Source organism: Sitophilus oryzae, unplaced genomic scaffold (assembly GCF_002938485.1).
Source record: "Sitophilus oryzae breed Bouriz unplaced genomic scaffold, Soryzae_2.0 scaffold_1576_pilon_pilon, whole genome shotgun sequence".
Taxonomy (NCBI): Eukaryota; Metazoa; Arthropoda; class Insecta; order Coleoptera; family Curculionidae; genus Sitophilus; species Sitophilus oryzae.
Genome location: NW_022146254.1, coordinates 8,406,438 through 8,428,972, shown reverse-complemented (window position 1 = coordinate 8,428,972; position 22,535 = coordinate 8,406,438). Strand labels below are relative to the sequence as shown.

Here is a 22,535-nt window from a genome sequence, read left to right as displayed (position 1 = left end):
GACAATACAATAAAGAAAACACACATCAAACAACTGAAAACTATTGACGCCATACACTATAAACAATAAAGTACACAATGAATATCGATTCGGAAATGCACTGTCGGACTGCACTGTCATTCCTATGACGTAGTAGATGACGTTTTCTATAATGGCGGATCGAGTTACGAGACAACCTTATCTTTTAATAACCTTCTACTCAACCCAACTTCTTGGTATAATTTTCTTTTCAATGAATATTTTATATGCATTTATAAGTCAATTCATGTATTTTTAAGTCAATTTTTTTAGAAAAGGAAGAATTTAAAAGTGACCAAGAAAATACAATCAACGTATTTTTGCTTCTATTTATCGTCATTTTTCTACTCTAATTTAAAATAAAATCTCCTCTAAAATTTATTTTAGAGGAGATTGCATCTGCGGAAAGTGTGAATGTGAGAGAACTTATAGCGGAGAATTTTGCCAATATAAATGTCCAGTGGATGACAATGGAAAAACCTGCGCAGGGCACGGCACATGCACGGATGGTAACTGTGTTTGTTTTTTGGGTTATTCAGGTTACAATTGTGATTGTCCCCTGTCTAACGAATCCTGTAAATTTGGAACGGGTAAGAATACCATCATTATTTTCTAACATTTTAATTTATAGTCCATTTTAATTGTTAATTTATTTATAGCAATCAATAATACTGCATGATCGAAAAAAAAACGGCGTCAGTGATAGTCATAGATAAATGCAACAAGTTTAGATTGGAAAGCCCGTAAAAATTTTAGGTCGCGAAATTATTTTGGGTCGCGACCGTTATACGCGATCTGGCGCTGCTATAGCGGTTGCTAAGAACAACGGCAAACAAAAACAGAAATAATTTTCTCTTGTCAAAGTCAGAATCTTCAAAAATCATAATAATCTTTCAAAATCCAAACCGCTCTCATTAAAGAAATTCCGAAAAGTGTTTATAGCATCCATTTTCAAAGTAATAATTGCTATCTTGTGAGTTTAATTCAAGTTTTATTTACTCCAACCGGTGATAATTGTGAAAAAGTGGCATTAAAAACTTAAAAAGCTGTGCTGTGAACTGTGAACTGCAAAAACCATCGTGGATCGTGGCATAACGTCGGTTTCCAATGTTTCATAGGTATTTCATACATGCGTCCTTATATAAAATAAAGTTTCTTGTATGCAACACACTGTCTTTTATTTATAAAATTAAACAAAAATAGTAATAAATTTGAATAAACAATATTTGGCGATATAATTCCGGAAAAAGCCGAACCGCTCCGAAATTTTCAAAAGTTTTGGGTCGCGACCGTTGCAAGGATAGCGCCAAATAGTGTTTACATTGTCCTTATGGGCACTTTCCAATCTAAACTTGTTTCATTTATCTATGGTGATAGTGAAGATCTGTGATCGCTGTCATTTTATATGTAAATTGATGTAAATTTATACGGGAAATGTCATCGATCATCGTTTCCCAGCCATCTGGACGCGGTTTTTTCTTTAGCATAGATATTTAATTAGGTACACGTTACAGGAAATTATTATTATTTCAAATTAATTGGAATATATTTGTTGAAATTCATCGATATGTTCAGGTTTAATAAAATATACTTGCATTTAAATTATATATCAAAAAGTTTTACCGATTTTTCTCTTTCAAATAATAATTTCGAATTAGGTAAATTTTATTCAAATATAGCTGTAGTATATGTAATTAAACCTATGTACTTACTTCAAGCTACATAATACATAAGTCACAACTTATTTTTCGTAGATAGGTTCGCAGTGCAATAGCTTGAATACGTACCTGGTAGTTCCTTTATTTTCTTTTATATATTTTTTATATATCTGCTGGTTTTATTTATAAAGTAATGATGTTCTGGTTTTATTTATGTCGAAAGGGATTTAATTTATTTATATCTTTGCTTTGCGTTCGAGGGGATTTATTTATTTATTATTTATTCCATAGAATAGTATATTCCATTGCTTATAGAATTTTTAATTCTTTTTACTAAAACTAAAAATAAATATTTTTTTTCTTTTAATTAATCAAATAATATAATATAATTATAACTATTTATAGTATCTAATATTTATAGATAAAGATAGTAAATATAAATTAACCGTCAAAGCATATCAACTCTTATAGAATATAAGTAAACTTTTTTCGGTAATTTTAGATGTGCTGTGCAATAATAAAGGCACATGTAATTGCAACGAATGCCATTGCGATGATAATTTTTTCGGAACTTACTGTGAAAAGCTGAAAGAGGAAAATCAGGTTGAAGAAAATGTACTTTGCAAGAATTTTGACAGTATGGTTAAAGATAATCAAGGAAAGCTTGATGATACGAGCATAATCATATATAGAGCAGATAATATAACTACATATTTAAAATATGTTTCTCCAAATTATGTTTGTAGTAAGTATTATTTTGAGTATATTGTAGTATAACAACCCAGGCTCGTTCAAAAAAGTTGAAGATGTATTATTTTAGCCAATGACTAAAGAATATAAGGACATGTAACGCCCAAGATATACCATATACGGGGTGCAGCAGAATTTGTGACCTTAGAGGCCATTCTGTTGATGGCAAACAATGAGTCATCATTTGGTCACCAGCGACAATTTTAGCGATTTTTAATAGTTTGTGTGTAGTAAACTTTGTATAAACTTTATTACAATGGTGATTAGTTGTTCAGCTTTCAAGTGTAAAAGCAGCAGCGATAAGAAAGAGCCAGGAGTTACGTTTCATAGGTAAATGAACAGTCCACTCCAACTTTTTAGCGTTTTCTTATTGAATTCGATAATTATTCTTCAATTTCAATTAACGTCTATATGTACTTGATATGTACTATACGTCGATACTAGTTTTGTACCTTTTGTTAACATATATAGGCGTAGTCAAAACAACAGGCGTAGTCTATACATAGGTGTAGTCAAAACAATTATCAAAAAATATAAATATTGCTTCAAACAGCTAGGTTAAGAAAAATATGTGCCACGGCAATGTTTGGTGACAACGGCACAATTTGCTCTCGGGTGTTATTTGTCCTTGGATTCTTTAGTCATTGATTTTAGCCAACTGTATAACAAACAGTTTAAATCAAATAAAGGAACCTAAGTTGTGTTAAAAATATTTTTTATTCTGACTTACCTCGGATGCGCTCGACAGAATCAATATTAGAGAAATTTGTGGAGAATAGGTTATGTAAATCAAACGCTAGATTTGTAAATAGCCCTATATTATTTTATTAAATGAAATGAAAGGAGTGTAGTACTGTAGTATTCTGCCTGGAATTCACAAGTAAAAGAGATCCGCAGAGAAAACCTTCATCACTATTCCAAAGAATCCAACTATGCTGTTATGAACTTTAGAATAGAATAGAATAAGTGGGAGGGGGGTTAATCTCTGCGACCTTAGAGATCTATTGTGCCCCCCTTTCTTGAGTTATAACTCATCATACAGTCCCAGGACTTCCTACGGAGACCCGTGTCCCTCACAGTCGAGGAGCTACGACCCAGGCCGGGTAGACGAAACGGTAGCTTGTGTCGCCTGTTGGGTTTAGAGGTAGGAGGTAGGCTCCCGACCCTTGGAGGAGGTGGTAGCTTGTATGCCACTTGCGGAGGATGGTCTCACGCAAGTGTCAGCCACCTCTCCTGTAGTTCTCTTTGGGTTTGGCCCCTTGGAAGTTTCATTGTTACTGTTCCCAGTGTCGCTTTCCCCACAGCTTCACCGGTGATGTTTTTATTACTATTATTATCAGATCTCATAGTGTTCCTATGAGTCGCTAGGGACAGTCGGTCCACTTCTACAGAGCCCCGCATGTAGAAGTAAGGGGTAAAATACAATGGGGTGCCCCCCGGTGCCCCAAGGTTGAGGCTGTCCGTAGCCTCGCCCGGTATCGTTATATGTCTTGGTGCAATTCCCTGGCCACGACACTACAGTCAGGGACAAGACGATGAGTGAGATGCTTCTTAGACCAAGCCAAGTGCTAGAGGGGATTCCCCCCAGCACCTGACCAGGAGCTTCCCCACCAACGACAAGGTCTTGCATCTCCTAGGGGAAGTTGCATCTCCTAGGGGAAGATGAACTTTAGAAATAACACAATTACTGTCTTCGTACCAAAGTCTGAGGTTTAACACACTTAAAACATTCATAACTGAAGAGATTTTGATAGTTAGCAGGTCCCCTACCTGCAGGTACTGAGATCCCTGGATTCGAGAGACTTCTCAGCTATAGTTGATATGTTTGGTGCCAATATATTTAGACTGAGTTATATCATTCTTTGGTTGTGGCTGCTCACTTGTTTGCTAAGATATCCCCCCAAGCACGGTTGAAAATTATTTACATCATAAATCGAATTTCCGGATGAAATAAATCAAGGAAGGGTTTGGCACAGAATATTATAACAGAAAAACAAAATATAGCTCATATCAAATAAACTTTTAGTCACGTGATTAAGCTTGACCGGCACAGCGCAGCGTTGCCAACTTTTACATATTTTCATGTAATAAAAGATATTTTAGGAACTCCATTAAAATCGGTTCATTAAAAACATAGTCGTTAACATTTGAATGTAAAATAGAAAAAAATCGTCTAAATCCAAAGAGTGCATATTTAGTTGAGGAATACGGTGATCAATAGGTATTATCATAGACTCTGACTGGCCGTCGAAAGGCGCGTGGTCATCGTGAAACAAGAAGAAGAAGAAGAAGAAGAAGGTATTATCAGCACATCTCAACTCGGGAAACGGGAAGTTTAAGAAAAAAATGGTATTATCTATTTTGTGTTGTCTTCTAGATGCCAACTTTCGTACTTAAAAATAACTTACAGCGATTTTCCTTGACCGATTTATCTGTAACTATTTTTCCATAACCTCTATCATTTACGTTTACATTATATTTATTCCCCATTATTATTATATTATCATATCTAGTGCCGTTTTTAACAGTTATTTTCTAAACTATATTCTATTCATATCTTGTACCCTGCCTGCTTTCAAAACTACTCTCAACATAATAGTTAAATATATGAGACCCCTTTTCTTAATTTAAATTTATTTTTGATTTCTTTTTTATTTATTTGTTTACCTACCTATCATAATATTAGAGAAAATACTTCGATATTAATCTGTATTTTCTTTTTCATCTTAGACAATTTTTTATTATAAAGATTAATATTATCGGATTTTGTTTCTAGATCAAGAGTGCACCATTGAAAGTTTCGAAGATATCCAGAGATGTATGATAAAGTACTGTTACGAAAAGACAGATTTTGGAGGAATACAGCTATTAGTATCTCCAAAAGATTGTAGCAAAAATGCCAGGGCATATGGTATAAATATTGCAATAGGTAATTAAATGTTGATTTACTATATGCTCAATAATATTTACGAATTGTATATGTTATAATAGTCTGTTATAATATTTTCAATTTTATGTCAAATGTGATATGCTCAACGGAGGAACATTTTTTTTGATGCATTGGGAAACTTTTTGATAATAAAGTTGTTTTTATTTGTTGAGTATGGGTCAAAATAAAACTATATAATACGATAGAAAAACAGAGCACGGCAGACGCCTCGGGAATGACAACAGATGATAATGTTGGCGAGCTCTTGGCGATCTAACACTAATTATAGAAAGATTATAAAGAAATAAAATATTTCCAGAGACACAAATCGATTCCCAAAAAAATATTTTTCTCGAATTTTAAACTAGAAAATGAATGTAAACTAGAAAATTAATTTTAATTCATTTTTGCTAAATATAAAAATAAATTACAACCTTCTTATGGCCAAACCAAAAAGAATAGTAGGAGCGAAATAATGACGTCTATGGCTTCACCTCGCCAAAATTATCATCGATTGATGGTTTTCCAGCCGCCTTTGAAGCCTTTTTTTCGATCATATGGCATTTAAAGTTACTTGCACAAAATTATTTGCCTGCATACATAAAAAACGAAAAAAATATATGTTAATATATTTTTAATATATGGGAAACATAAAATTTGTATAATATAAAAATTTTAACCACTATTTATTTGTCTAGAGCTATACACTTAATGTGATATATTTTTATTTTTATCTTTTGTCGAATTCTACTTTTAAAGTCAATCTATTTGCCTTAAATAAATAAATAAATAAATGCCTTTATTGTCAAAATATTTTTCAATTTGTAGACAAAGGTAAACTAACACCCAAAGTAAAAAAACAAGGTACACAAACAAACAAACAAAATATAATACAAAACATTATACAAATAATATTGTCAGTCTTATTGTTAAAATAAACATTTATAAATGTTTATAATGTCAAAGAACAAAAAAATAAAAATAATATTCAAAAATATTTAGCTATAGTTTATAGTAAAATATCAATGACAATAGCAAACATTAGACCAGTGTTTACAAGATCAAATTTGATTTTCAAGATATAATTCATTTACGGCGTAGAAAGCCTAGTAAATAAGAGTTCCATGCTTTGCGAAATGAAAAAAATGATGTTATGGATTTGATTTCAAATGGCAGGTGATTGTGCATTTTTTTCGAGTTGTATAATATTGAACTTTTAACTAACTCTGAGCGTGGGGTAGGTAGATAAAGATCTTGCTCCGCGTTCCTGAGTGGATAAGTGTAAGATGGCCTTTCTTGAGAAGCTGATACATGTTTACGTATTAGGTAAACGGATTCAAATATAAATAAGGAAGGAAGAGTCAATATTTTTAATTTTTTAAAAAAGTCCCGGCAATGAGTTCTGCTATTTAGTCCCAGTGAATATCGAACAGCTCTCTTCTGGAGCCTGAAAATGCGGTCAAATTGAGTCGCACAACACGTACCCCAGAATGGAAGGGCATACCTGAGGTGCGACTCAAAAAGTGCATAATAAACAGTTCTAGCCTTATTTGTATTTACCTTATATTTACATGTTTTTTTCTTTTTCTAATATTTTATTCAATATCAATTTAAATTTAAACTAAGTGTAGATCTCATGCACAATATACTTGTCGAAATGTCGACCAATAACTAAATGAAAAAACAACAGTGTAATTTTTTGACCCAGATCTAACAAATGAAAAGAACTTTAACTATTTTGGTGTTATATAATGGGGGTTTGTATTATGCTAATTTTCCATTTTTTTAGCTATGTTTTCCGCAATAATTGGAATAGGCATTCTGTTCATATTTCTTAAGAAATGGCACATTTATAAACTGGATCAAGCTGAGTTTCAAAAACTTGAGGCAAGCAATTTTGACTATTGAATCAAATCCATTTTAAAAGTCCTTTAACGTCGTACCAAAATCCCTAAAACCATTAGACGAAAAATACTGAAAATAAAATATGCACACACACACACACGGATTTTTTAAAACTCTGTATATTTTTTGTATAAAATAGCAGGTTTAATCGTGACTGACTAAGTTAAGAAAATACTCAAATTTTAAGTGAGGATGCAGTCAATAATCACCACAGTGGCTAGTAAAACTACTTTTTCAAATTTGTCAAGCTTTTCAGAATTTTATTCCCATCATCAGGACAGTTTCTAAAATGTATAAATAAAATAGGCATTAACATTTTTAAATTGTATTACAGAAAAAACAACTTACGACTGAGTCAATTAGCAAAAACGACATCCTCTGCACAAAAAGGCATTAAAACTAGCATCAAATGACATTGGAATACAAGGACATTTCCTTTATAAAATGTTAAAAATTAAAATACATATCCAACGATATTACTTTTTTTTAAAACTCTCCTTATCAAAAGATTTCTAGAATGTTCAGTTCATTGTGGTACTTTATTAAACAGTCACTGTTTGATCGAGCTCGAAACAACAATGTAGAAATTAGTCTTAGTAAATTTTAAAAATTTGTTTTTATTTTAAAAAAAAGTAAAGTCGTTGGATATGTATTTTAATATTTTATAAAGGAAGGACATGCATTCCAATATCATATAATGCTAGTTTTAAGGCCTTTTGTGCAGAGAATGTTGTTTTTGCTAATTGACTCAGTCGTAAGTTGTTTTTTTCTGTTATACAATTTTAAAATGTTAATGCCTTTTTTATTTATACATTTTTGAAACTGTCCAGATGATGGAAATAAAATTCTCGAAAGCTTGACAAATTTGAAAAAGTAGTTTTATTAGCCTGTTTGGTGATTATTGACTGCATCCTCACTTAAATTTTGAGTTTTTTTTTATTTTTTGTAAATATATTTTTTTGTAAACTGAATGTTTCTTTAATTCTCTTTATGATTGTTCTGTAACTATTTTTAATCAAAGAGACGTTTATTTAGAAATATAAAAATGCATAATAGAGAATCAAAATATGTTGTTATAAAACTATAAATTGGTTTTACACCCACTACATTATGCCGAAATCAGTCCGAAGCTTTGAATAAGAAGACTAAGGAAGGAGCATAATGCTATCCATGTATTCATGCATGGTGGGCGGAAAAAGCACCATAAAAGCACTCTAGGGTGGGGATCCTTGACAGTTCTGTTTGACGATTCATTTGACACATTTGAATTTGATTTGAAATTTTGTGGATTTGTCAGTCTTTACGGAGCTTATTTTATGTTATTTATTATTTATTCTACTACTGATAGTTGTATAAAGGTAGTAAATATAGATGGAAATTGTAGCAGAACTTAAATTAACAGTGACACTATCGCGATTTATCGCGATTTATTATATAAAAGACTCTAAAAATAGTTGGTTGTGTAGCGTGCGGTAGATCTCGACAAAAATTGAGTGAAATAATGGAACAACTTTTCGCTCTAGTAAGTGACTATATAATATACATACGTGTAGTAAACCGATCATTTATGAAATTCACTTAAATTAACTAAATTATATATTTTTCTTGCATTTTAGCTTTTATTTATTACTTGTCAAAGATTAGATGTCAAAGAATTTAGATACGTTAATTTGACTTACCTGCTTCAGTAGCGTATCGGATGTTTGTGTTAATAAATACTTATATATTTTTATAACAATTTTAGTAACTACCAACATTTATTCACAACGTAAAATAAAACAACAAATTATTGAGTCTACCCCACGTCTACCCTACATCATAGTTTTACATTTTTTAAATAAAATTAGAACGACACTGATAAACCGGAATTTAAGTCGGCCATATTTGAGGCCCATCGCGGTGTACCTAAGATTTTTGATATGCTCCTTCCTTAGTCTTCTTATTCAAAGGTCCGAAGCAAGGTCGTGTTTCCTCGTCTAACTTTGTCTCGTTTTGGCTTATCTCCGGTTGTCTTGATCTACTTTCGTTTCTTAAAAATGTATCTCCGCTTGCCTTGATCTTCCTTTATTTTTTAAAAACGCTTTGAAACTGAAATGTGCGGAGAAGGGCTTGAGGAGATTTTTTGGCGACTTTCGGTCTCCTGTTGTCTCGGTATTATTTTGTCTCGAGCTACTTCCACGACGTGTTGGTTTCTATACCCGAGACAAAGGACGTTTTTTCATAAATCTCAGTGAAATAAGTAAACCTAGACTTTTCTAAAATATCTGTTATTACGATAATATTTCGTTAATTACATCTCGTTTTATTTTGATATAAAAAATCGACAAGATTAATATTTGAACACATACTTTTGTTAGCTTCCAGCATGGTTTGATATGAATCCATTCAAGAATAAGAAATAATTTGACGATTTTTTTAAATAGTTTAACACCGTGGATTATAAGCCGATAAAAGGCGGATCGTCAGAACAGTTATTTGTCACTGTTGCCCTGTAGTTTTGACGATTTCAAATTTTGGAAATATATTTTTTTACTATATTGTAATTAATACTATTAGACAATGATTAAAACTAAATAGTCTTGTATAACCTTAGAGGAATAGCCAATTTAATCTAACATCGGTAATTATTTTCTAAATGCACTGTTTTTGATTTTTCATGTCATTGTAATATAGTGGTATTACATTACACTCCATCACAAACTAATGATATTTATTCATACTCCATGTTTATTTATTTTTCTGAAGTCACCACAAAGTTTTACCTTGATTACTTCGCGAAGTAGTACGAAGAATATAGACGCGTGTTATAAAAGTTTTTTTATCTACGTCAGTGAGTTAACAGCTTCTTAACTCTTCTCATTACCGCACTCTTTGTTTAGATGACTACAAAGAGAAAAAAATATTTTGTAAAACATTTATTGCACTAAATACAAATAAGCTGTTCTATTGATAATAATTATAAAAACATGAAAACTTATATATTTATTATAAATGTTAATGATACAGTTTGAACAATCTTTCAAGTAAATGCCTGATAAAGCCCATATATTCATTTTAATAGATATCATAGTACGTATCATTGAATAGAAAGCCCAAAGAGACGAAGGCTTATAAGTAGCGGATAAATTGGAAAAATATGAGTACCTTTTCATTTCCATAGGTGTGTACTTTTTTTTCGGTGCACCATTTTTCATACTTAGAGTATGTATATTCATACTTCTGTTTCGATCTTTCTGGAAGCAATCCAGAAATGGCTCTGAATGCCTCTTCTTCAATGTCAGAGGGAATACATGGGGCAATGCCGTCTCTAATAGAACAGCCATGGAGCGAGATTTATGACGTCACGCTAGTTAGATACTACGGATTAATAAATATGTTGTAGAATACATGGAAAACATAATAATTCCTCAGATTTTTGGTTTGTATTTTAAAAATTATATAGTTCACATGAAATATACATAATATACAGTTAATAACTACAAGACATATACATATTTATAGTAATAAATACTTTGGCAAATAAAACTATGAACCATACAAATGCAGCAAATGTTTTACAATATACAAATAATGTATTACATAAGATATTGGGTAAAATGTAAATATATTTAAAATTTTGGGGTTTGAAAATTGATCTAATTTAACAAAAAACATTCAATATCTACTAATAGTGATGTATTATTATTTGCATTCACAAAATTTATATGTATATTTTGCAAGTATCAATGTTCAAAAAATTATATTTACAAATAATACAATATCATCTAAAAAAAGGTGTCAGCGATGGCTATGAAATGAAGATCGCTGGCATTTTATATGTAAAATTATTCTAAAATTTTTGATTTTCTTGGGATTTTTAGGTTCGGAAAAAACGCTGATTTAAGTTTTCATTTGGGTTTTCATTATTTTTATTTGGTTAAAAAAAACGTTTTGGCTAACTATAGCCTTCATCAGTGTTGTGTCATATGAAAAAAATAGTGTCGAATATAATCCAAAAAATTACATATGAAATATTCACACCACATAATGTTTACTGCAATTAATAAACTAATATAAATTTATCAAAAGATGACCACATATTTTTTAGAATGATTATTCTTAACAGTAAAACTATCTACATTGACTATGAAGACTATGGAGTACGCAGTAAACATTATGTAGTGCGTGGTGTGAATATTTTATATGTAATTTTTTGGATTATATTCGACACTATTTTTTTCATATGACATTTCTTTTGATGAAGGCTATAATGTTAGCCGAAACGTTTTTTAAACAAATAAAAATAATGAAAAACCAAAAAAAACTTAATCAGCGTTTTCCCGAGAGCCTAAATCCCAAAAATAAAAAATTTAGAAATTTTAGAAACAAGGTTCAAGAATATCAAATTTTCCAAGATTGTAAAATTCTAGTTAATTTTTTTATGTGTACAATTATTTAGGGAATGTCATCGATGTTCATTTCAAAGCCAACTAGACGCCGATTTTTTTCGATGATACGGTATAATTCTTAAATAAAATGCAAATAACATTCGACCAATTAAAACAAAGAAATATGAATTTCTTAGTATTTTTAGTAACACCTTTATTCTTAAAACTTAATTTTGTATTGCAAATATACCAATTTTATTGTTATTTTATTCATATTGTATTCAGCCATCACTTAAATATTTGATATTAATTTGGTATTATAAATAATCGACACTATTCAGTAAAAATTACTGAACAAATAGTTTTATTTTAATTTAAATTTACATACATTATATTATCAAACAAAACACATTCTTCTTTTAAACTTTATCATTCTTGTCTTTACAAAATCTTTTTAATTTGGAACTCAAAATAATAATCTTTTTCATGATCTTTAATACACATATTCTTTATTTTTCCCTAGATCATAATACCTACTTACGTGTTTATCTTACGTGTTTGAATCTATCGAAGCTAAACCAACAACACTTGGAGTGGACATTCCACAATATGAATAAAATAAACATAATTGTCCAGTTTTCTTTAATACCATCCTGGGAGAATATTATTTTTAAATTTATTAAAGATATTTTCAATAGAATTGTCTTGATTTATAACTCGTACCCACTTTTCTTGCTCTTCCGGATACTTTAAGCTGCCTAGTATAACTATCCTTTCCACCAGGAACACAATAAAGATGAGGCATAGCACCAAAAACACACTCCACTTAAGCTTTATTGATGAATTGTTGAGTCTTAAAAAACACACACAAAAATCACGATAAATAAAAAATTTATGGGCACTTTTAGGTTAAAGCACTTAACAAAACGTGTAATATTTCGTGTTTTTTTATGAGAAACAGACTGACCATCATAGTAACCATATAAATATCTGGTAGTACTTTATGTCACTTAAACACACCAAAATAATTAGTTTTTTGCACTACAATAACAAATAATACCAAAAATCAACCGACAAAATATGAATACAGAATCTAACCCAATATCTAAGTATGTACAGCTGATGAAGTAAACAAAAGTCCGCCCGTAGGCTGATCTTTTATAGAGGGCATTGCATGGGGAATACTTTCCGAATCGCTCATTTTTTAAACTAGTGACATCAATATTATTTACTGTCATATTGACATTGCCATGCATGGTGTTATTTGAACAAAGGTATTAAGGTAATTGATTTTTAGGATAGGTATATAGTTAAGTACAATCATTTTTAAAATTCATTGTCTGTTTTTATAGTTAGATGTAGATAAAATATTGTACAATACACGCGAGTTAACTTCATTAAGATACTTGTGTGGTTACACAACTCGTGCTACACACTCGTGGTACAACTTTCACACGCGTATCTTAATGATGCTATTAACTCACTTGTATCGTAAATATCTATTTCATGTATTCTTTTTATGTTTGTTTGTCGAAACTGATCGAAAAGTTTCTCGAAACATTTCCCGAAACAATTCCAATAACATTAAAATACAAACCAACAATCACGGCTTATCTCGGTCGATTTCATTTAATTTAATTAAATTAAAGTAAATAAATTTTCTGGAAATATTTTCAGAAATATTTCGTGAAAACATTTCAGGCATACTGTAGAGGGTGTTTTAGTCCGTATTGATAAGAGATAGATTTTTTTGCTAAAAATTAACATATTATTTTCATGTTAATATTCACATAGTATTTTTTACAGTTATGCACGGCATTACATAAGATATAATATTATTCAAAAAAAATGTAATTGCTACAAATAAAATTTTGTCTTAAAAATTTGCTTTTTTTTCTTGAAATTTTAGAATATTCTTATAGTACGAGAGCTAGCAACGTCGGGAAAACAAGTATTTTAAGACGTCTGGCTCTTTGATATATCTTTTATTATGCTCTCTGGAACAGCATGCGGCCCGTCTGGCTGCCGATACCCGTTGCGTTTACTACTGCGCATCCAAAGAAGATCCTCTATCCGCATCCTCTATTTTTTACTTAGCGCTTTAAATTCTAGTATTGAATAAAAATCGAGCAAGTCTCCATTAGCTCGGCGCGTAGAGCTTTCGCCTGTGACGCGAAGGTCAATGGTTCGATACCGGCTGGGGGTGCAACTTTTTTATTTATTTTTTCGTTTATATTCTGATAGTAAAGTATTAAATATTTGCTTTTTTATCACCAAAACGGATGGCGCTTATGGGTTTATGATCCGTAGTGGGTATAAGTAGAATTTGATACTTTCATTTGTTTTGAAGGATTATTGTGGTAATTAATTATTAGGCAGGTTTAGGATGGTCTGGCTGCCGTGCCGGTAGGTTGCGTTTATTACTGCGCATCACATGTGTACAGGGTGTCCCATTTTTGTGCGTTTTTTGAGATTTCTCGTTTATAATTTTATTTTAAAGATTTAAACATAATATATAAAAATTAACATTTTAATGCTTTATTAAGGTAATTTCTGCCTGTCTTTCTTCAAAATTTTTTTTCAGCTGTTGTTTATTATTTTAATAATACTTTTTTAACAGATTGTTATCTAAAAGCTACACAAGTTTATTTTCAGTTCAGTTTGTTAAGATAACAATGGAAAACAAAATTATCTGGTTAAATTAAATTAAATAAAATAATAATACTTTCTAAACGAGATTGATTAATGTTAATGTGTAGAAAATGCACAAATCTAGGGGTAAAATATTTAATTACATAAAAAACTAGCAAAGTAATGTGAAAAAAACGTATCATTGTATCTCCACTCATAAACGAGAAATCCCAGATATCCCAAATCCCAAAAAACGCACGAAAATGAGACACCCTGTACCCATGTGATGCGCAGTAGTGAACGCCACCTACCGGCGCGGCAGCCAGACCATCCTAAACCTATCTAATAATTAATTACCATAATAATCCTTCAAAACAAATGAAAGTATCAAATTCTACTTATATACACTACGGATCATAAACCCATAAACGCTATCCATTCTGGTGATAAAAAAAACCAAATATTTAATACTTTACTATCAGAATATAAACGAAAAAAAAAATAAAAAAGTTGCAACCCCAGCCGGAATCGAACCACTGACCTTCGCTTCATAGGCAAAAGCTCTACGCACCGAGCTTTTGGAGACTTGCTCGGTTTCTATTCAATACTAGAATTTAAACCGCTAAGTAAAAAATAGAGGATCTTCTTTGGATGCGCAATAGTAAACGCAACGTGTATCGGCAGCCAGACGGCCTGCACGCTGTTCCAGAGAGCATTATAAAAGATATATATATATATATATATATATATATATATATATATATATATATATATATATATATATATATATATATATATATATATATATATATATATATATATATATATATATATATATATATATATATATATATATATATATATATATATATATATATATATATATATATATATATATATATATATATATATATATATATAGATGATATATATATATATATATAATATATATATATATATATATATATATATATATATATATATATATATATATATATATATATATATATATATATATATATATATATAGTGTGTGGTACCAAAAAATGCTTTTTCCAAATATGGTGAGCTACCCTTGTTCCATTTGAAAAAAAAATAGTTGTAATTAAAAATACGATTTGGGCATCTTTTAACCGGCTGAGACAACGAAAAGATTTCTTGATTAAAAATTAAAGTTTTTAACACAGCCCTGGCACATATTGTTCAACACCAAGATGCACCAAACGCAAATAAATAATACGTGATGAACTAGTTTAACCGTTTTGCAATTTGCGATAATTATATATTTTAAACAAAATGAACATACCGTTTGTTTGACTAAAATATTTCGTCATTTACGTATCTTCTATTTAATCCTCTTCAAATAATTCAAATGATTAAATGTCGAATCTTTTTACTGATTATTTAAAAATTTGAAAAATCTGAAACTATTACGTTTTAGGGGCAGGGGTAGGGGTAAATACAAACCGTTTGTCTACTACCTTCTAATGTATCTAATATACAAACAGAATTTCTTCTTGAACATTTATATGTAGTATAGTGCTTTATAAATATAGGTAAAGATTGAACGATACGTTCATTAGAACGAGTATTAAAAATGAATCGTGGCAATCGATTCACCGCTCGGAATGAGGTTCGTTCAAATGAATCGTGGCAAGTACCTACGGATCCAAAAATCGGAACGAGTTGTAAGAATGAATTGTAAGATTTGAATCGGTTCGTTCTAAAAATGCGATTCGTTCAAGGAAAAACATGTGAGAATTGATTCATGGGTTACATCATACGGTTCGTTTAAATGAATCACTGATGACAACATGCACATGACTAAGTGCCAAACAAATAGTATGAATATTATGTATTTTATGCCGAAATATATTGTATTAGAATTAGATACTATGAGCTTGGATACACTTAAGACATTATCAATGCATTGCTTTTTACCGATTTCTATACAGGGTGTTTCAAAAAACATGTGCCATCTCTCTATGAAATAGCCAGTTGAAGTTAATGCTTGACATTTTGTCGAATTCGGCCTTTTCCATGAGATAAACGCAATTTTATTAATCACAATTATTAATAAAAATAAAATAATAAATTATATATTTTACTTAATTTAGCTTAATTAGCTTGAAAGTAAGAAATAGTTCTTTTTTATATTTTTTGGTATGTATTGTTTTGCTCTTTGTATTAACACATACCATTTTTTAAATAAAATAACTCGATTACATTTTTCCAGTTTTATACAGTTTTTTTAGAATATTTTGAAGTAGTCACTTGTCAGTCAAATTTTACATATATTAAATTCCTGCTATGCGTTCCAGTTGTACCAACTTATTTCTTTGTAAAATAAAACAAACTACTTTGAAATTAAAATGATAGACACATCTATCACTGTCAAGGATCTTGTCGTTGGACAGACATAGGTCCGATTGTGCTTTGTTTCGTAGCTACAGGGTGTTAAAGTTTTAATATTTTTTCGATTTATTATATTTTCTTCCAAGTACTTTTAGCGTTTCGAATGAACTTTTGAGAGCAAATGTTACTATAAATGCGACATATTTTAAAGCTATAAAAGTGTCGACCAATTCACCAGAGACGTGCATAAGGGTATCACTGGAATATTTTTCAAAAAAATGCATGTACGCCACTGACTTTTCTTTCTCTTGTTAGCGAAATAGTGTAAGCAGTTTAATGCCGATTAAAAGTTGTCTCTCGATCTTTTGTCGATTTCGACGATTTTGTGATAAATGCAATTTTATTAATTTGCCTTGATCCAAATCTAATAGCAACCTTTTAAGAATTTTAAAATTATTAACTTGCGAAAATTTTAAATAAGTACTCATTGATTCCTTATCAAAAAATATGAAAAAAAGTTCCTATAAACATGGGTATGGAAATGCATAGTTTTAGAGTTACAGAATGCTAAAACTTTTTAAAATTAGTTTTTTTGTAATTACATATCTTAAATACCATTATTTTTTTATTTGGAATTACTGTAGGTTGGACTAATAATAATAATAACTAATAGTAATAATATTTAATAATAAATTAGATAAAATATATAATTTATTAATTTTATTTTTATTTTAATTTTATTAATAATTCTGATTAATAAAATTGCGCTTATGACATCAAGGAGGCCGAATTCGACAAAATATCAAGAGATAACTTTTAATTAGTATTAAATGGCCTACATAATTTTGATATCAAAACAAAAAAGTCAGTGGTGCACATGTTTTTTTTTAAATATTCCAGTGATAACCCATATGCACGTCCCTGGTGAATTTATCGACACTTTTTTAGCATTAAAATATGTAGTACTCATAGTAACTTTTACCCTCATAATTTCATTCAAATCGCTAAAAGTACTTGGAAGAAAATTATAATAAATCGAAAGATTATTAAGATTTTAACACCCTGTAGCTACGAAACAAAACAGAATCGGACCTATGTTGATATTTATATGAAAAATAAATCTTATTTTTACGTGAGGAATCTCCCCACGAGAGATGGCACATGTTTTTTGAAACACCTTGTATAATAGATCTGATTTATTTTATCATTCATTCTTCTGTAAAGACTACTGTTATCAAAATATCTAACTAAGTCTCACTAAATGTCAAAATGGCAAATATCACCATTTTCAATTCTACAGGGTGACAATTTGAAAACGAACAGTATTTAATATTGCCTCTACCGATGATTTGGTTAGGTTAGGTTAGGTTGTAACCTAACCGCCCCTGCCTCTACCGATGATAGTATGAAAATTTGGCGAAATACGTCAATTTACATATCAAGGGGGACAATTTTTGAGGCATTTGTTGTCGTGTTACTTTCAACCCCTTGACCCCCAGGGCACCTAGCCCTAAAATTTTAAATAGCAACGTTTCTTTTGCCATTTTTGAGTTTCTTATAGAATTCTACATAAACTGCATTATTTTTTGAGAATTTTATAAGGAACACAAAAATGGTAAAAGAAATAGGGGTTGCCATTTAAAATTTTAGGGGTAGGTGCTCTGGGTGTCAAAGGGTTGAAAGTAACACGACAACAAATGCCTCAAAAATTGTCCCCCTTGATATGTAAATTGACGTATTTCGCCAATTTTTCATACTATCATCGGTAGAGGGTAGAGGTGATATTAAATAATGTTCGTTTTAAAATTGTCACCCTGTATTATATTTAATATACTTTTCGTAATCAGTCAAAGTTTTAAGAAAAAATACCGATACGTGTGCTTTTTGAAACTTATGAACTTCACTTTTCACTCTTATGAACTTCACTCCTGACATTTAAGGTAGGTAATATTAGAAGACATATTAAAGAACTTTTAGAATAGCTTTTTCCCATCAAGTATTCATGATGTTTTATTTATCTTAGAAAGCGGGAAACCTGTATATCAGTATTTAGATAACAATATTTTTCTAACTGATAAGATCAAAAGTGTTATAGATTACGGTTACGGTTGTAGTGTGAGCGTTATAATTATGACGACGATGAACACCTTAATTTGTAAAATATTTATTGTATTTTTATGTTTGTTTGAACATGGTGCCGGTAAAAAAATATGCGATGCAGACCATAAGTTTCTATGTCGGAAGCAAACTGAGTGTTCCAGTTGTATTAGAGCCCATGCTTGTTGTAATTGGTGTTATGACCCAACGGTAAATATAAATTATGGATTAATATTTATATAATTTATTTATGTTGGTGTGAAACTTAATGCATCTCCCTTTATGATAATGCCCACTTTTTATTAAGAAAAAACGCTAATGTGTGCTATTTTTATTCATAATCTATACGTTTATACACTGGTAATAAAAATAATAAAAATTGTTTTAGTTTAAAGGCGCCAAGTGTGATTTGGCCGACAGTTTAACAAGAGAATGCAATGTATTTTATATCGAATTTAATAAAAACGAAACTCAAATGCAGAACTTTAATGCAGAAGACTCTAATGACGACAGTGATGCACAGATTACACCACGAAAAATTAACGTGTTTTTAAGGAAAGGTAAGCATGGCAGATAACATAGGTTTTAAAACTGTATTATAAGAAGTAATCAAGTGGCATGAAAATGCAATCAATAATCCACTTTATAATGTAAACGAATGCAAGTTAAAATGAAGAAATGCATTTTTTGGTATAATTATATTAGAAGATTTGTAGAGAACTATATTTTATGAAACACTTTCCTGGATCCAATATACAGGGTGGTCCGAATTGTATTCGGGAAACTTTAGCAGCATATTCTGCAGATAAAAATACGTTAAAAACTTCCTATAAATGCATATCCTCAAATGCTTCGTTTCGGAGATACAGGGTGTAGAACTTTCATTTTTATTTCGGGTTTTTCCAAATAATTTCTGAACTATATATTCGATATTTAGATTTATATTATTTAATTATATTTTATATTTTTTAACTTAGTGCCTGGGTGTTTTTGTGGCATGACAAACTAGATTTCGACGTCATTATGACTCCTATCTGAAGGGGGCACCACCTACATGTTTTTTTAACTGTTTTGAAGAGTAATAACTTTTCGCCCGCACCTGTATAAAACTGTGGAGTAAAAAATATACATTTACGTAATTTTTAAGCAAAAAAGACATTACGGTAAAAATCGATACGAGCAACTGTTCTCAAGCTATTTGGAATGGAAATAGTCAATGCATGTCATTATTCACAACAATAACATTATGTTTATAGGTATTTGAGTGGAATGATAAATTTAAGTAAGAACTTTTTATTTTTTTAATGAATCATCAATTTTTCTAGAAAAAATCATGGTAAAACAGTTTCTATTGATACTTTGGCACAAAAAAAATTCAAATTTATATTTCAATCTAATTACTAATTACTAATCAACATGCTTAATTTTTGCCAATGTTGAACTATTGACTATTGTGATTCCAAATATTTTGAACTATTACTGGGAGCGAATTTTACCAAGAGAACTTTTTTACGTAAAATATTGCGAAAATGTATTTTTTTACAAAATAGTGTAGTACGGGTACGAACAGAAAGTTATTACTCTTCAAAATGGTTAAAAAATATATTGTATAGGTGGCGTCCCCAATAAGTAAGATCGAAAAAAAAACGGCATCAACGATGGGTATGAAATGAAAATCGCTGACATTTTATATATAAATCACAGATAACACATAATCCAGATGGCTCCTTACGTGTTAAAAATTGTCACCCTAATTTCACTCCAATTTGGAAAAATATTGGAGTGACATTTGAATAATCTGAAATTTTTAGATATCTTTTCTCACTTTTTTGGGAGGTTTTGCTTCTCTTGCACAGATGTCGCTTGCACTTCAGTTGCGTGGTTGCCAAACGTTATATCGAAATATATTTCAATTCATTATGAATATATAAAATTAAAGGTATACCAAATTAAAAATTATGTAATTTATATACATGAAATAGGGTATTACCTGAAATAGATATGTTAAATTAATATATAAATATTTAACTTAATACGTTCATTATTATTTTATTAATTTATCGTCACACGTCATTTACCAGTTGCCTAATTACGAAAAGTTTCATATGACATTAACCTCAAAAATGATCTTTGAAAACAAACAACAACAAACAGAGCAACAAATGAACAAATAACTACATAATGACTGATAATGATAAGTGATAATAATAACTTTAATGATATGAAGGCTGATGAAGGTAATTATAAACATTATTTTGAGTTTGTTTAATAAAATATATGATACAATATAACTAAGCAAAATCAAACAGTTTTAGACAACCAATACAAGATTTAGAAGTTGACATCGTGATAAACAAATTGTACATTCAGGAACTCGTTTAAATATTATAGGTAAGTAATATTTTCACAAAACTAAACATTTTAGCATAAAATCACAGGTAATATATAGAATATTACCTATGATAAAATGTTAAATACTGATGTATATTTATTCTAATCACATTTAAATTTAAACTCAAAATTTTCATAAAAAGAAAATGGTAATTTTTCGTAAATATAAAGTAAATAATATTACATATTTCAGGTTGATTGACGAATACTCTACAGTTGATTAGAGCCCATGATGATGCGAAGATAATTAATATCACCTAACTTCAAGAAACCAACGTAAAGAAGTTTACATTCATAACTCATCTAACCATTATAGGTAATCATTTACAAAATTAGCCATTTTTGATTATAATATTAAGGTACTTAGGTACATTTTTATCTTCTAGATCAGTAATGTCGTCATAATTTAAATGAACTCACAGATAGCAATGGGGCACTGCACCGAAGCAGTATTACAAAATATGTGAAATAAAACTGTAATACAAATTGCTCTATAAAATTTAATAGAAATAAATTTATTTATGAAAATTAAGTTATGAAGTTTTATTTTTCCTAGGAAAAAAATAACATTTATATTTTGATCAATTTAGAACATTACAGTTAAAAAAATATGTGTTAGAATAACATATTTTTAATAAAATTGCAGCTTTTAATTTTTATACTTTTTTGCTTTTATATCAATAAGAACTAACGTAAGGAACAATTCATATTTATACTATGAAAACACATGCATATTTTTTGATGTTTTTAAAACCAGTGAATGATGTTGAAATATACTACACCTATTATTCTTATTAACTAACTTTAATTACAAACTTACACATTATTGTCATTGGAAATAAATTAATTTGGATATTCTATTTGTTTAGAAACTTTTTTACCTATTGTAGTTTTTTTAAAACCTACTTGATTTAAAACAAAAAAATGTCACCTGTTGTGACAAAATAAGGTCTTTTTTACTAGAAAACAATCTAGTGAGCTTTTCTAATAATACTTTATTTGATATACCATATATCAGAAAAAACGGCGTCAGCGATGGCTATGAAATAAAGATCGCTGTCATTTTAAATGTAAAATTTATATGGGAAATGTCATCGATTGCCATTTCCCAGCCAACTGGACGCCGTTTTTTTTCGATCATGCGGTATAATATGTATTCCCATCTGTTAATCTTTTTATTTTAAGGAAGATTTAGGAAGGGTAGCTTAAAACATGTTTGTCAATCAATTATCCTTATATGTCGTTTGTAAAAATATTTTACAGTAGTAGAAAATAAAACTGTTTTTAAGGCGAACAGCTTCTTTGCTAAAATATTTTTTTGGTCCCAATACATAATAATTTACATTTTTTTTTAACCTCAAATAATGAATTTTATGGAAAAATTGCAAGTCATAAAAACGTTCTAAATATACAAATCTATCCATTTTTTCAACC

At 29.9% G+C, this 22,535-nt stretch overlaps 2 protein-coding genes and 1 long non-coding RNA gene across 5 annotated transcripts in view; all 3 read left to right on the top strand.

Annotated features, from left to right (window-relative positions):
- The window catches only part of LOC115879250 (integrin beta-nu-like), a 49,290-nt gene extending 41,865 nt beyond the window's left edge, over positions 1–7,425 (top strand). The window contains exons 10-13 of one of the 2 annotated variants that reach the window (XM_030895957.1): positions 406–608; positions 2,179–2,421; positions 5,203–5,355; positions 7,145–7,425. In XM_030895957.1, the coding sequence (XP_030751817.1) occupies positions 406–608; positions 2,179–2,421; positions 5,203–5,355; positions 7,145–7,263 (718 nt within the window). In that variant the 3' untranslated portion in view covers positions 7,264–7,425. Of the gene's footprint in view, positions 1–405; positions 609–2,178; positions 2,422–2,496; positions 2,572–5,202; positions 5,356–7,144 lie in introns of those variants that run through there. The other variant, XM_030895958.1, reaches the window with a different exon arrangement.
- An 11,248-nt stretch (positions 7,426–18,673) lies between these two features.
- LOC115879260 (integrin beta-nu-like) overlaps positions 18,674–22,535 on the top strand; it is a 96,957-nt gene continuing 93,095 nt past the window's right edge. For both annotated transcript variants that reach the window (XM_030895973.1, XM_030895972.1), the window contains exons 1-2: positions 18,674–18,920; positions 19,099–19,270. In XM_030895973.1, coding sequence (XP_030751833.1) covers positions 18,744–18,920; positions 19,099–19,270 — 349 coding nt within the window. In that variant the 5' untranslated portion in view covers positions 18,674–18,743. The remainder of the gene's footprint in view (positions 18,921–19,098; positions 19,271–22,535) is intronic.
- On the top strand, positions 20,710–21,961 carry LOC115879262. Its single transcript, XR_004049684.1, has 4 exons — positions 20,710–20,947; positions 21,020–21,101; positions 21,295–21,417; positions 21,488–21,961. It is a non-coding gene; the product is annotated as an uncharacterized LOC115879262 (long non-coding RNA).